Genomic DNA, 14,693 nt, shown 5'->3' on the forward strand with positions numbered 1-14,693 from the left:
ATTATACAGAACAAAATTGAGTCTGTAATGCTTGCAAAAATTATATTATGGTTTCTGCTTTAATCACACTAACAAAGACAAGCCCATTTCCATCACACTGTTTTAAAGTGTTCAAAGAGTGACAACATTGTAAAGAAAAAAATAGCAGTATGTTAAACTGCTTCCCATTCACAACTTCATTGAGTTTCCCATGTAAAACTGTTCTTAGGAAAAGGCTAACTGTGATTTAGATGTAGCGTAATAAACACATAACCCCAGTTATCTATATGATAACCTAAAATAAAAATCGACCTTGCATGGTCCTAGTCTTGCTCTGACATTAGCATAGATATAGAGAAATTATCACAAAAAGTAGAGCTATAATGAGAGCGCATTACAGGTATCACTATATATATTTTCTTGTACTGACTTTATTGTATTTAAAGTATAAGACTTGCTGTGCAATCCAAATACAGTTAGGTACGGTTAAATTCTTATGCGGAGATTCATTTTGTAATAATAGACAATGGATGTTATACATTTGACTTTCTCACATTAATGTGACGCAGAATGTGCCTAACTTATGTTAGAGGACATGGTATATGGAGACACTGGGACATATTTATCAAGTTACAGTGAAAACCAAAAGGGTAACAATGTTTTGAACGTTTGACTTTCAGGCTCCATATCTCATTATCCACTTCTGCTTTGAACATGAGACTACCATCATTTTATAGACAATCATGTTGGCTATCTCAAACATAAATTTTGCTTGCAACTATTTAGCATATGATTAGTTAAGCAGATTCTTTTCATGTCACTGCATTGTTACTGTTTTGTTCCTGGTGGTGGAAAAGTATTTTTCTTCTTGAATACTACAAAATGCAACCTGCTCTCACATTCCCTAATAGCTCAGTGTATTATTACCGTATATACTCTAATATAAGTCGAGTTTTTCAGCCCCCTCGACTTATATTCGGGTCACAGTTCAAACTTACCTGGTCCCCGTCGTCTCCGCGTTCCCCGGTATGTGTCTGCGGTCCCCTGCAGCCTGTCAGTGTCCCGGCGGCGGCGGGTGATGATAGGGCCGCGGCGGCAGCGTTACAAGTCGCTGTGCGCCTCTCTCTCCCGGCGCACCGCTCTCTCCCGCCTTCCGTCTTCTGGCAGTGACGTACAGGGGGCGCGATGACGTGGATAGCACGCGCCCTCTGCCTGAGTCATTGAAGAGCCGGTAACGCTCAGGAGCAGCTGTCAGCAACGGAGGTGAGTATATAGTGTTTTTTTTTGTTTGTTTTTTTTAATTCCAGCAGGGGCAGCAGCAACATGATAGGATTACCGGTAATCCTATCACCTGGCCAATAAATCATGCATTGGGGCCACTATTACGGTACTCACTGTGCAGCATTTATGGGGGCATATGTTATGCAGCATTACGGTACCGGTATTTGGGCCACCATTATTCACTGTGCAGCATTTATGGGGGCATATGTTGTGCAGCATTACGGTGTTTGGGCCACCATTATTCACTGTGCAGCGTTTATGGGGGCATATGTTGTGCAGCATTACGGTATTTGGGCCACCATTATTCACTGTGCAGCATTTATGGGGGCATATGTTGTGCAGCATTACGGTATTTGGGCCACCATTATTCACTGTGCAGCATTTATTCTTATCTATTTTTATTTTTGAAATTTACCAGTATCTTCGGCAATTCCCACCCTAGACTTATACTCGAGTCAATAAGTTTTCCCAGGTTTTTGAGGCAAAATTAGGGGGGTCGGCTTATACTCGGATCGGCTTATACTCGGATCGACTTATACTCGAGTATATACGGTAGGTTGATTCCTAAATGAAAGGTCATTGGTTCGAATCGAGGAGCAACCATGAAGACGGTTTCCAAAGAAAAGAGAAACAGCATCATCCAGCTCATCATTCGTGGTCTCTTGGCCAAAAAAATTGCCAAACTGCATTATGTGAGTGCCATGACAGTTGGAACAATACGAATTGAAGTATGTCCATCCATTCAAAAGCCAAAAGGTGGACATCCAGGCAATATATCAGTGTCAACAAGTTGGCTCATTCCAAGGTCTATCACTTGTGGCATGACAAACACGGCATTGGAGGTGGCTCGTATGCTTCATAATAGTGAGATCACAGACATCGATGCAAGCACCGTATGATGCACATTACATAAGTCTGAAATGGTGGCCCAAAAAAAGGGGAAGTAGCCTCAACTTCAATATTGTCATAACAAGCATCGGTTCGAGTTTGCAAACAAGTACGAAAAGTGGACATTTAAAATTTGAAATGGGTGATTTGGAGTGATAACATGAAAGTCAATAGACTAGGCTCTGATAGGTGCAAATGGGTCTGAAAGAAAGACAGGAAAAAGGATCTAACTGATTGAGAAATTGAAGGAAATGTCAAGTCCGATGTAGGAAGCCTGATGATATGGGGTTGTTTCACAGCCAAAGGCATTGCATACTTGACCAAGATCGACGGTGGTCTCAATGCTGAGCTATGTGTGAGTATTCTACAAAATGAGTTACTTTGCACACTCAAGTACTATGGGTATGAAAAGGACGACATAGTGTTCCAATATGACAATAACACAAACAATACCTCAAGATTGGCGAAGAAATGGCTCAATGTCAATGAAGTAGAGGAGCTAGAATTGCCCTCAAACAGTCCCCAAGTCGACCAGTTTGCACCAACTTTGGAAAGGTGTAGAAGAGACCAGAGATCAAATTTTAGTCGACACATGTTTGAACCTGATCGAGAGCATGTCCAGAAGGATTCAGGCAATGGTGGATTTACAAAATACTAACAAAATAACAAAATTTAGATCTTTAGGAGCTAAACAGTAACAATGCAGTGACATGACAAGAATCTGCATAACTAATCATATGCTAAATAGTTGCAACTCAAATTTAAGTGCGAGATATCCAAGATGATTGTCTATAAAATGTCAGCCTCAAGTAAGTGGATGGTGCGATACAGAGCCTGAAAGTCAAAAGTTCAAAACATTGTTAGCATTTTGCTGTACCCTATAATTCTGAAGTGATTTTCTCCCAAAAACTGTTTTACATGACTTAACCATATGTTTATATGTTTTAGACACTTTTTGCACCTTGTCTTGCAAAAAGTGTGGCCTTTTCAAATATGCTGTGTTCTAATGTGTAACATTTTTGCTCAAATTTCTGACACAGAGTAAATCAACAAAAATTTTGATTAAACTAGTCTAGTCTTAGGTTTACATGGTCTAAGAATTAGACATTATTGATAAATATGCCCCTATATTCTATTCTCCACCATTACCAAAGAGACGCTCCCCATTCTTGACAGGTCTGTTTTAGTAAATAGCAGCACAGGCATTTTGCTGTAATATTACTGTTTTTCATCCTAGAAATGTATTAATAAATTACATAATGGATGTATGATTCCCTAAACAAGGCCACTGGTCTGTGTAGGGACACACTCTATAATAATGGTAATGGTAACACCTTGTTTTTAGTGTATATAAAAAAAATATTTAGTAGAAATATCAGAGGAACAAGTGCAATGTAGAGAATCTGTCAGCTCATTCTAACCCCCAAATTGATTAAATACATGTATATTATATAAATACAATGTAAATCCATACCTTTTATTGAACAAAAATGCTGCTCTGATGCATAAAAATCGACTTAAGATGTGATATGGAAATGAGGTTGGAAGTGCTTTGGGCCAGAGAGAGCAATTCAAGTGCCTTGGCTCACAGCTCCACACTCAGCATGTTAGCCTAATCTTCACTAGGTGATTAACTGCCATTCACCTAAAGGTACTGTCACACTTAGCGATGTACCAGCGATCCCGACCAGCGATATGACGCGGTCAGGATCGCTGGTACATCGCTAAGTGGTTGCTAGTGAGCTGCCACACAGACAGATCTCACCAGCGACATCGCTGGGGACGGGGGTCGCTACTTACCTGTCACACTAGGCGATCCTGCGTCCTCCCACCCGGCTCCACACTCGTCTCTCCACAAGAAGCGCCGCAGGAAGCTGACGACGAGAAGCGGTCCTGAACGTTCTCGCGCGATCAGCGATAACCAGCGGGGGAGCGGGTCGTAGGTAAGTATCACACACAGCGATATCGCTACCAATATCGCTATAACGTCACAAGTTAGTGATATTGCTAGCGATATCACTTAGTGTGACAGTACCTTAATAGAAGGAGGAATAAGGCTGAGATTGGAACTTGGAGGCAAGGTAGTGTGGTAGAGCGGCTCACTCAGCTTGACACAGAGGTATAACTGGAACACTGTCTCTTTAAGAAAATGCTTGGTTTATTGAAGACAGTATAAGCCAAGCTTGGGAAAGTAAACATGGCCCTCTGGACAAAACAGAAAAACAAAGAAAAAGAAACAGTCTTTTTCCTAGAGGGGCCTAGCGAAGATCAGTCCGCTTACAGGCAGCAATGTCAGTGGTTCAGACTTAGCACACACTTTCCTGGAGTGCTCCCTCTGCAGGCCCACACTGAACACGGAAAGCTCTGGCAGTCAGCCATTTAAGCCCAGACCATGTGACACCTCCATCATGTGATTGATCACATGATCTCGACATCACACAGGTCCTGTCAGGACACTGCAGGTGGAGATACGTGGTCATTCTCCACTAATGCCAGCTCATAATATTGCAACAGCCCTGGTATGGGGCCATTCCATTCACTGTTATCCACCACCATGCAGTGTCCACAACTGATTTGAATAACCACAAACAGGTCTTGGGGATAACAGCTGCTTTACTTCAGCATAACAGGGAGAAATAACATGGAGTAAGGGTTTACAATTCATGTGGGGAATCCATGTCCAATACAGTTCAGGATTGGATTCTGACACAGAATTGAGGTTCTGGAGCTTTAAGACCCTGTATTAGTTAGAAGAAGCAGTACTTGTAGGTAATTATAAGAAATTCAAAGCCTCTTGGTAGCATAAAGGCAGAAGAGGGAATATATGGCAATATTTACAGACCTGAAATCCCCTATTCACTTTCTCAGCTGGTCACGGTACTTGCAGAAATATACTTGAAGTAAATAACGGATAATTTGCGGTGAGGCGGGCGACCCTCGATTTCCTCAACACGCAGAGCAATAGGTTCTTCTGTACACATTTAATGCGAACTAATGCTGGAGAAACACGCCTTAAATCAGACAGCGGGGATCCAGGGTTAAAAGTGTTATCTTGGCTATAGAAGTTAGGGGAAGATCCAAGTCATTAGACCTGGCTATAAGTCTTGATGAAGAGAAGGATGACCCTCCAGGCATAGAGCCTGGAAGGGGTCAGGAGACCCCTCACATGAGGTCTGCTATGGGTCCCATCTTGAACCAGACTCCCTGGGAACTTTCCAGATCTCTGTCTTGTCTAGACAGAGACTGGAGGTAGCTCCTCCTATTGAACCTTGGTGAGAGGGTCACTGACCAATAGGATATCTCTCATTCTTGTGTCAGACTTCACATTGTGAGAATAATATAAATCATGAATATATGAGATTAGTGAGTAATGGATTCATTTAAACCATATAACAGTAAAAGGATAACTTAGGGGGGGAGTTGAGGTGTACAAAAGCTACTCACGGTCCAGGTTTACTTAAAGGGGAATACCCAGTCTGGACCAGGTCACTACAATATAACTTCCAATAAACTGTCCCAACACGTAGTGTGCTGGAGGAAACTATTCTGGTTTTATATCACTGACTCCATCATGCGCAGTGACACGTATCTCCTCTCCATCACTTCACCAGTGACTCTGTCACAGTAGTGAAAGTGCTCCATCCTGCCCACAGCACAATCAGCCTCATTTTATTTCTAACCTGGATTTCTCTGCATCAGAGCAGCATTTGTGATGATAAAGGTATGGCTTTACTGTCTTTCTTACAACCTGCGCACACATAATCAATTTGGGGGTGGTCAGAATGAGAGGACAGATTCCCTTTTGAAGGTGCTTAAGCATTTTCATTCTATCGGGTAACAGAAGTCAGAAGTGGTAGCATGTCCTCTATAAGTGTTATCATTTGCCTCAAAGTAGTGTATTACTAAATATTGGGTAAAAAGAAAATGATAGTACAATATTTTCAACCACTTGCCGCAAAAAGACAACCTTTTTTTCAAATTGATGTGGGTCCAGTAATCAGCTAATTGTCAAGGTTTCAGCAATAATCACCAGCAGCCATCAGCGGTTATTTCTATGCTGCATCGCGTCCAACGCCCGGAATTGATCAGGGGGTTGGACTCGATGACCCTTGAGGTCCCTTCCAATTCTAACATTCTATGATTCTATACAGGAGAACTTGTGCATCATATTACAGCCATGCTGATGAATCTCTAAGTATGAAAGATGTAAGCATGTTGGCGGATCTTCACTCTGGTTAATAGAGGAGTTTCTCATTATTATGCCCATGTTCCACAACCTACATGACCCACATGTGAAAAGGGGGTTATCTTTATTTTCGAAAGCCTACTGAGAATATTTTTTAAAGGCAAATTGATGCAAAAAGACATTTAAAGATTGCATGATACCAGTTATCGGACCTGTGTCACTATGGCCCATCTCTCCACGATTGCTAATAAAAATGATTTGATGGGTGTAGTCAAGAACATGACCCCTGTAGACTTTTTCAAAGCAGGAGACTTGTGTATAAACTCTTTTAGGTGCTTCATGTCAATGTAAACGATTTTCAACCACTAACTGGATTTCTGCCCTTTTTTTGATTCTTTGTGTTCTTTGTGAGGACAATTTAGTGGGTCAACTGAGACCCTAATTGCATTTTTTGGAGCGTTTTGAAACTGTTAACATTTAATAGGTACTTTGGTGTTACCAAGTAATGCTTTCATTACCTTTATGTCTAGTTTTTATGGATGAAGGAGCATCTACTGTATTGCTTTTACTCTGTAGCCACTATTTCGACAGTTTCTTGTCCACTAAACAGAATGTATTTGGCTTGGAGCCGAAGTTAACCAGCCATAACACGTGAGAGATAACAGATTGGACACCATCATCCGATAACAATATAAGGTCTTTTAGGTGTATTCATTTACTTCAGTCAAGATCTAGGTCTCTGTTGTGGATTTAGCCTCGAATCCTGTGACAGTTGTTGTTTTTTCACTTTGACTAATAGCAGCTAAGTTTGTGAGAAAACTTGTTAAACGCCCTTCAGTAATTGTGTAGCCCCCCCGCCAACTGACCGTGTTTGAGTGAATTGTGAATTTATGGAACGTTTCGGAATCTTGGGACATTTTCTCTTGTTTGCGCAGATCTCAAGGCTGACAAAGGTTTTATTTTTATCATTCTCTACAAACACAAATTTTGCCTTTTCTTTCGATTCAGTAGAAATGATGCGTAGCCACATGGTAAAATACACATTAGTAGAATGGCACTTTGCTATAGTAAAATATGATTGTGTTGAAAGAAAACTGATTTAGAAATAATATATTGTTTAACTCAGTTGATTTGCCACATTTTAAAATAAACATGCCTGAACACTTTTTTCTTTTTTTTTTCTTTTTCTTTTTTTTACAAAAACTACTACAGTAGATTTAAACAGATAGCAATTCCGTAAGAAGAAAATGTTGCAGCTGTTTAACTTTATAAGCCATGTAATATTGACAGGCGAGAAACCAAACTCATAGTGCACACACACGCAGACGCGCACAAAGCAGCACCCTTTGTTGTAATTTGTATACAAATATTTCATTTTTCTTAAAGGAACCACCACTCTTCTAATTTTCCTGAACCACAAATACCCTGACTGTCCCAAGCAGTGTTAAATATACCAATTTCTGTATTCTGTATAAGGTCCTTATTGCCATACTAACATTGCTATCTTTTAAAAATGAACTTTTATCCCACTGCTTGGCATATGAAAATAAGTCATGAGTGGACAGGTCACAGATTCTATAATCACGCCTGTCCAGACTCTTATGCACAATGTGACGACGGTCCTAACAAAAGCGATAACTGTGTGTAGGATGTCTGTGAGGCATGATTAGACTTCTGAAACTAGTCCGGACTCATTTAATTATGGGGGCAATTCATATATAGTCCCTCCAAAGCTGGGTGTCTGGTTGGGACCCGGTGACTCTCTGCCACTGTTCACACTAGGTAGGTTTAAAGGTACTGTCACACTTAGCGATGTACCAGCGATCCCGACCAGCGATATGACGCGGTCAGGATCGCTGGTACATCGCTAAGTGGTCGCTAGTGAGCTGCCACACAGACTGATCTCACCAGCGACATCGCTGGGGACGGGGGTCGTTACTTACCAGTCACACTAGGCGATCCTGCGTCCTTCTGCCCGGCTCCACGCTCGTCTCTCCACAGGAAGCGCCACAGGAAGTGGACGACGAGAAACGGTCCAGGACGTTCTCGCGCGATCAGCGATAACCAGCGGGGGAGCGGGTCGTAGGTAAGTATCAGACACAGCGATATCGCTAGCAATATCGCTATAACGTCACAAGTTATAGCGATATTGCTAGCGATATCGCTTAGTGTGACAGTACCTTTAACATTAGAGAGTGTAGTTACTGTCCCAATTGGGAATACCTTGTCCCGGTGGGACAGCTTTATGCTTTTTTGATCAAAAATAGTGTTTACTAAATAGCCTATGTTAATTATTTAATGCACTTGCTTTTTTACTTATTTATTTTCATTAGGGTATATGCACACATTGTTTTTTTTCTGGGTTTTGCTCATTTAATTATGCCAAGCTGCAGAATGCAAGTTAATTTTTTACAGACAGTATTGATAGTGTGGCACAAAAATCAATTTAATAATGCAAAAATTGGCCTATTTTTTTATTTGAATACGGTATATTAAATATAATCTATAATTTTTATATGTATTATAATATATATTTGATGTTCTTATCATACATATTACTAAAATTGTGTGAGATCACTCAGTGCGCATAGTTCTCTGCAGCGCAAGTCCTGTTTACACAGGACAATGCACCATCAAGAACGATGATTTTTTTGTACTGCACTGTTCAGTCATTGGGTGATCGGCAGCCTGCAAGATAATCGTGAAAAAAGAATTTTTAAGATTGCTTTTTCACAATTATCTTTCAGTGTAAGTTCAATTCAACTCACTAAACAAGAGTCCTTCACATAAACCCTACATTCTGTTCATTTCTGTAATCCAAAACAGTCAAAGAAATGCATACCCATTATGAGTTGGCACCAGCCAGAATGGCGCTAGTGCCAATGCATGTTAGGACAAACCTTTTTGCCTTGAGATGGAAAACAGAAGAGTGTACGACAAAAATGGCGTCCGTCACAACCACCACATATGCAATGGAAAAAGAAATGACAGTTTGCCTGTAAAGAGAGGGGAAAAAGCAAATTCACCTCCATTCCAGAGCACGGAACAGACGTCACTGCCAAAGACGATCGTAATCAAACTGAATAGTGGGAGAAATCCAGAATAACAGATAAAATCTTCAACTATATTAATTATATTAGTATTTTATAAAAACATCTGCAGTGCAAAGAACATCAACTTGTATCTGATGCACTCAGAGGAGCTGGTCGCAGGAGCCGGCTGCTAACAATTGCAGTCGTTTGTTTAAGAAAATGAATATTCATTTCTCCCCACGCTCATAGTTCCTCTCACGTCTATGCAGTGAAGCTGGCGCTGAGAGGTGGGAGTGACTATGGGAGTGGAGTTCCACGCTCCCGTCAGCGCGCCTGTTACGTGATTGCGGGGTGCCAATGGGTTCTCTGCTAATGACCCCCATGCCTGTCATTACGATCCTCATGTGAAAGCGATCCCGTTGGGATTCATAGCAGTGCTGATGAAGGGGGAAAAAAAATCTGAAGAAGTGGTGACGTGTTTCTATTATACTTTTCCTATGATTGTTCCACTCCTGGTTTGGCTACAAATACTGATGTGAAATATTGAACTTGTGCACGGCCATAGGAAACTATTAACTACAGTAAAAAGTGAAAATAAAAAGTTTTTAAAAATATGAAAAAAAGAAAGAAACCACAAGTTCAAATCACCCCCCGTCTTTTGCCCCATTAAAAAATACACATAGTCCGAACTATCAAAATATAAAGTAAGTTAATCCGATTGGTTAATGGGTTAGTGAGAAAAAAAAATCAAAACATCAATATTACTTTTTTTGGCCACCCCACTATTGCAATAAAATGCAGTAAGAGGCAATGAAAACGTCGTAGCTACCCAAAAATGGTATGAGTAACAACATCAGCTCATGCTGCAAAAATATCACAGAGGTCCATATCCCAAAAAAATGAAAATGTTACTGGTCTCAGAAAATGGCGACAAAAGCAAATTTATTTTTTACACAAATTTCTGAATTTTTCTTCATTTACTTAAAAAAACTATACATGTTTGTTATGTGCATACTCGTACTGACCTGTACAGTCATATTGTAAGATCAATTTTATCATATAGTGAATATGGTAAATAAAAGAAAAAGCAATGAAGGAATTTCAATTTCAATGCACTTGGAATTTTTTTTCCCAGTTTCCAGTATATTATATGGAAGAATGAATGGTCTGATTCAAAAATACAACTTGTCTCACAAAACAAGACTTCATCTGACTATATTGGTGGAAAAATAAAAAAGTTTTGTCTCTTGGAAGAGGGGAGGGAAAAAAATGGAAAGTCGTTATGTCATGATTCAGGAGATAGTTAATATTTGTTAGTTGGCCAACTCTTTTAAAGGAACCTGTCTTTCCATCTGACGGTTATCTAGGACAGTGATACTTCTTCAGAAATGTAATTCTCTTTTCTCAATCAAACTGGTCATTTCCCACCACCAAACTTGAATGATATCCCACAGGCCCAGTTTGTCATCACAAGCCACCCCTAGAATCATTGAATCGTAGAGTTGGAAGGGACCTCCTGGGCCATTTGGTCCAACCCCCTACTCAAAGCAGGATTCGCTAAATCATCCCAGTCAGATGTCTGTCCAGCCTCTGTTTGAAGACTTCCATTGAAGGAGAACTCACCACTTCTCGTGGCAGCCTGTTCCACTCATTGATCACTCTAACTGTCAAAAAGTTTTTTCTAATATCTAAACTGTGTCTCCTCCCATTCAGTTTCATCCCATTGCTTCTAGTCTTTCCTTGTGCAAATGAGAATAAAGTTGATCCTTCTACAATGTGACAGCCCTTTAGATATTTGTAGACAGCTATTAAGTCTCCTCTCAGTCTTCTCTTTTGCAAACTAAACAATCCCAAATCCTGCAACCTTTCCTCATAAGACAGGGTTTGCAGACCGGTCACCATTCTGGTCGCTCTTTTCTGAACTTGCTCCAGTTTTTTTATGTCCTTTTTAAAATGTGGTGCCCAAAACTGGACACAATATTCCAGATGAGGTCTGACCAAAGAAGAGTAGAGGGAACGTTTGGTTTATTCATAGCACTTATATGAAGCTCAGGCCAGAACACTTCCATGGACAGCTCACATGCTGACTTGTAATGTCGAACACGGCCTGCAGGATGTCAGTCAAGACTGAGGAATTTCTTGCCATCATGACTGTTCAGTAGCGATACTCCGCCCTAATGACGTTTTACTTCTGTTTAAATACAGTATCCAAAGTCAGTTTTCCAACTCAGGCTACATTCCCTTGAAGAGTTTTTGTGAGTTTTGATTTTGCAGATTTCCTCCACCTATGATGTAAATTAGATTCCTTGAGTTTTTCATTGTGTCTTTTAGTGTGTTCTTTTACTTGTGTTTTTTTTTGTCTCGTTTTTGATGCTGTGTGTTTTCGGCCCTTGTTGGTATGCCATGTTTTAAACAAAGCTGCTTTGTTTTGATACTTTCTGGTATTTGATACCGTCATGTGCGGATTACGTGCATTTTTGATGCGTATCCGCTGCGGAAATGCAGTAAAACCTATGTGAGTATTTTTTACTTGTGGATTCTCCACTTCTAATGCAATTCTATGAGGAAAATCCGCACATCTCAGCGTACCTGCAAGAAAAAATTGACATTTTGCGGATTTGAAACGCTCCGTGGGTCAATTTTCTCTGTGTAACAAAAAAAGCTCAGTGTTGAAATGTCTATAAATCCCATCCACTCTGGTAGAACTGTAAGATGCTGTGATTTTGATGCAGCGAAAATATACAGCGTCAAAAACTCGCCAACAATTCATCGTGGGCACACAGTCTAACCCCGTGTTCACACTTTCAGTATTTGGGGAGTTTTTTTTACCTCCGTATCTGTAAGTCAAAATCAGGAGTGTGTAAAAAAATACATAAGTGGTGCACTATTATACTTTTCCTCTGATTGTCCCAGTCCTGGTTTTGGCTTACAAATTCTGAGTGTGTAAATGTGGCCTTATAACGAATCTTCCAGAAGATAAAACATTACCGTTGTGAATTTCAGGGTCCTGCTTTGAGGGCTTAAATTCTGCCTTCAGCTTCGACAGAAGTGCCTGCAGTTTATTTTCTGACTTTGTGTTTTTGCCCTAATAATGCTGTTTAGAGCTTCTTTTAATTATAACTTGTGTTTTTAGAATTACGGCAGAATGGTAAAAAAGTGTTATTAATTATGACTTCAGTTCCCTTGGGTAAAATAATTATTGCCACATAAAAAAGCTGTCTCCTATAATTAGTGAATTATGTAAATAACTCTATCGGCAGCACTATTATAAGGGCTGATTCAAAGAGTCTATTCGGCTGCTGATGTGCGAATCTTCTCGCCTTATTCGATTTTCTTTAATATACAACTGTACTTGATTGCTAAAGCGTATAGTAGCTTTCATCTGCAGAAATCACACCCATGGGACCACTAAACGTATTAATTCATCACTTGCATCCTTTTTATTGCCGCAATCCTTTGCCAAGGTAAAATAACAGAACAGGGTACCAATCAGAAAGCTGACAGTCCACTGATTCTCCTTTATCTGGGCTATGTTTTTGTTTTCACACACAGTCTTATTGTTGTGGTATCTCTTTTTTGCAGCTTCCATTACAAATCTCTGCCTTTGTCTCCTTCGGAACATAATGTGAGCCTGGTTAAAGTGAATTCAATATCGCTTCTTGCTTTGGAGGTCTAGAGAAGGAAAAGCCCCTCGGCCGGTTAACCTATAGCTTTTTAAATGCCTTTTGATTTATCTGTCACCTGATATGCCAGTAATGAATATTTTTCATGGAAGGTGCACTTTAATTACTTTCCCATTTGACTTGCATTATAAGACCCTATCTAGGTAATTAATCTTACCAAGTATCCAATTTCTGCCTTTATTGCAGGCAGCCCTTCTGAATTGTGTGTGCTTGAGTGGCTCTGTTTTATCACACAGGCCTGAAAACCAATGTTGGCTACTCAGATTGCTATTCAGAATAGGCTCAAGGAATAGCTGGACCAGCATGAAAGCCATTGTGTTGTAGCAATCTGTTCTAGCCTTTTAAATGGCCACCTATTTCTTCATTTAAGTGCAGCATCTTACAATTCTTGATACCACGTAATTAAAGAAAAGGAGGCAGACAAGATCATCATTCTAGCGATGAATATTCGCTATTAGCATTAATGATAACAGATTTAGAAACCAAATTTCACGTAACAACTAATCACCTTAGGCCAGGGTCAGATTTGCAAGAAACTCGCACGAGTCTCGCATGTCAGTACCCCTGGCACTGTCGCTGGCACTCAGACAGGAGCGTGCGGCTGCATGTATTTCTATGCAGCCGCACGCTCCGGTCTTGAGTGCCGGTGGCAGTGCCGGGTATTGAAATGCGAGACTCGTGCGACTTTCTCGCAAATCTGACCCTGGCCTTAAAGGGTATATCTTGGACTTTGCAAAAACAAAAAATGTGCCTAAGCACTAACAGGCAGGTAATTGCAGCTGTGTCCGGTGCCATTCTTACCCGACACAGAGCGGCCGATCAGAGACCGCTCCTGCCAGGGATTCAGCTGCCTTTGCTGACATGACAGGGCTGCACTTCCTGCGTCAGTTTGACTAACTGGCTTCCCCTAGTTAGGCCGTGAGGATCAGGCTGTCAATCAGAATGACGCTGAAAGTACCGCACTGTCGACATAGCGGAGCAGAAAAGAAGCCTCCTCTCTGTAGACCTGATGATGTCAGAAGAATCTTCCGAATTCTGGTCTGCAGCTGTTCTGTGTCGAGGAAGAACGGCGCTGGGCACAACATGCAGATAAGTTGCAATTACCTGTCTGTTAGTGCTTAGGTACATTCTTATTTTTTTTTTAAAAGTCCTGCATACACCCTTCAAAGGTTGTCACGAGACATTTGCCTATTTAACTATACATTTGAACAAGTTTACAGAGCCATGTCTATTCAGAGCTGTGTCCCCCATCCAGAAAGCGAGCTGAGCAGCATGAAGTGGGAATATAATGTAATTTTCTTTTTATCCTTTATCCCTCAGAATAAGGGCTTATTCAGAAGTCTGTATCTTGCATGTATGTGCTGGCCATGTTTTTCACGTATAGCATGCATACTTATAATAGTGGATGGGTTCATTCACATGCCCATGATTTTCTGCAGACAAGTTAGGCTTAGCAAAATCACGGAGACGTCTCTGATTTTTTTCAAGAGTCTGCTCAAAATCGGTAATGCAACGCCAAGGTTATGTTCACATATTGCTTTGTTGCTGCTTTTTTTTTTGCAGGCATAACCAGCTATTTTGACAGTAAAGTGGCTGCTTACAATAAGCAGGTTTTGCTTCAGATTAGATATGTCATTTTCACCA

At 40.6% G+C, this 14,693-nt stretch overlaps 2 protein-coding genes across 5 annotated transcripts in view; one reads left to right on the forward strand and one right to left on the reverse strand.

Annotated features, from left to right (window-relative positions):
- EPHA7 (EPH receptor A7) overlaps window positions 1–14,693 on the forward strand; it is a 283,691-nt gene that overhangs the window by 90,596 nt on the left and 178,402 nt on the right. The gene's annotated exons all lie outside the window — the stretch shown is intronic.
- The window catches only part of LOC141100955 (uncharacterized), a 75,957-nt gene continuing 73,895 nt past the window's right edge, over window positions 12,632–14,693 (reverse strand). The window contains exon 9 of the mRNA XM_073589715.1: window positions 12,632–12,748. Coding sequence (XP_073445816.1) covers window positions 12,632–12,748 — 117 coding nt within the window. The remainder of the gene's footprint in view (window positions 12,749–14,693) is intronic.

The sequence above is a fragment of the Dendrobates tinctorius genome, unplaced genomic scaffold (assembly GCF_039654945.1).
Source record: "Dendrobates tinctorius isolate UK_male_01 unplaced genomic scaffold, ASM3965494v1 ptg000111l, whole genome shotgun sequence".
NCBI lineage: Eukaryota > Metazoa > Chordata > Amphibia > Anura > Dendrobatidae > Dendrobates > Dendrobates tinctorius.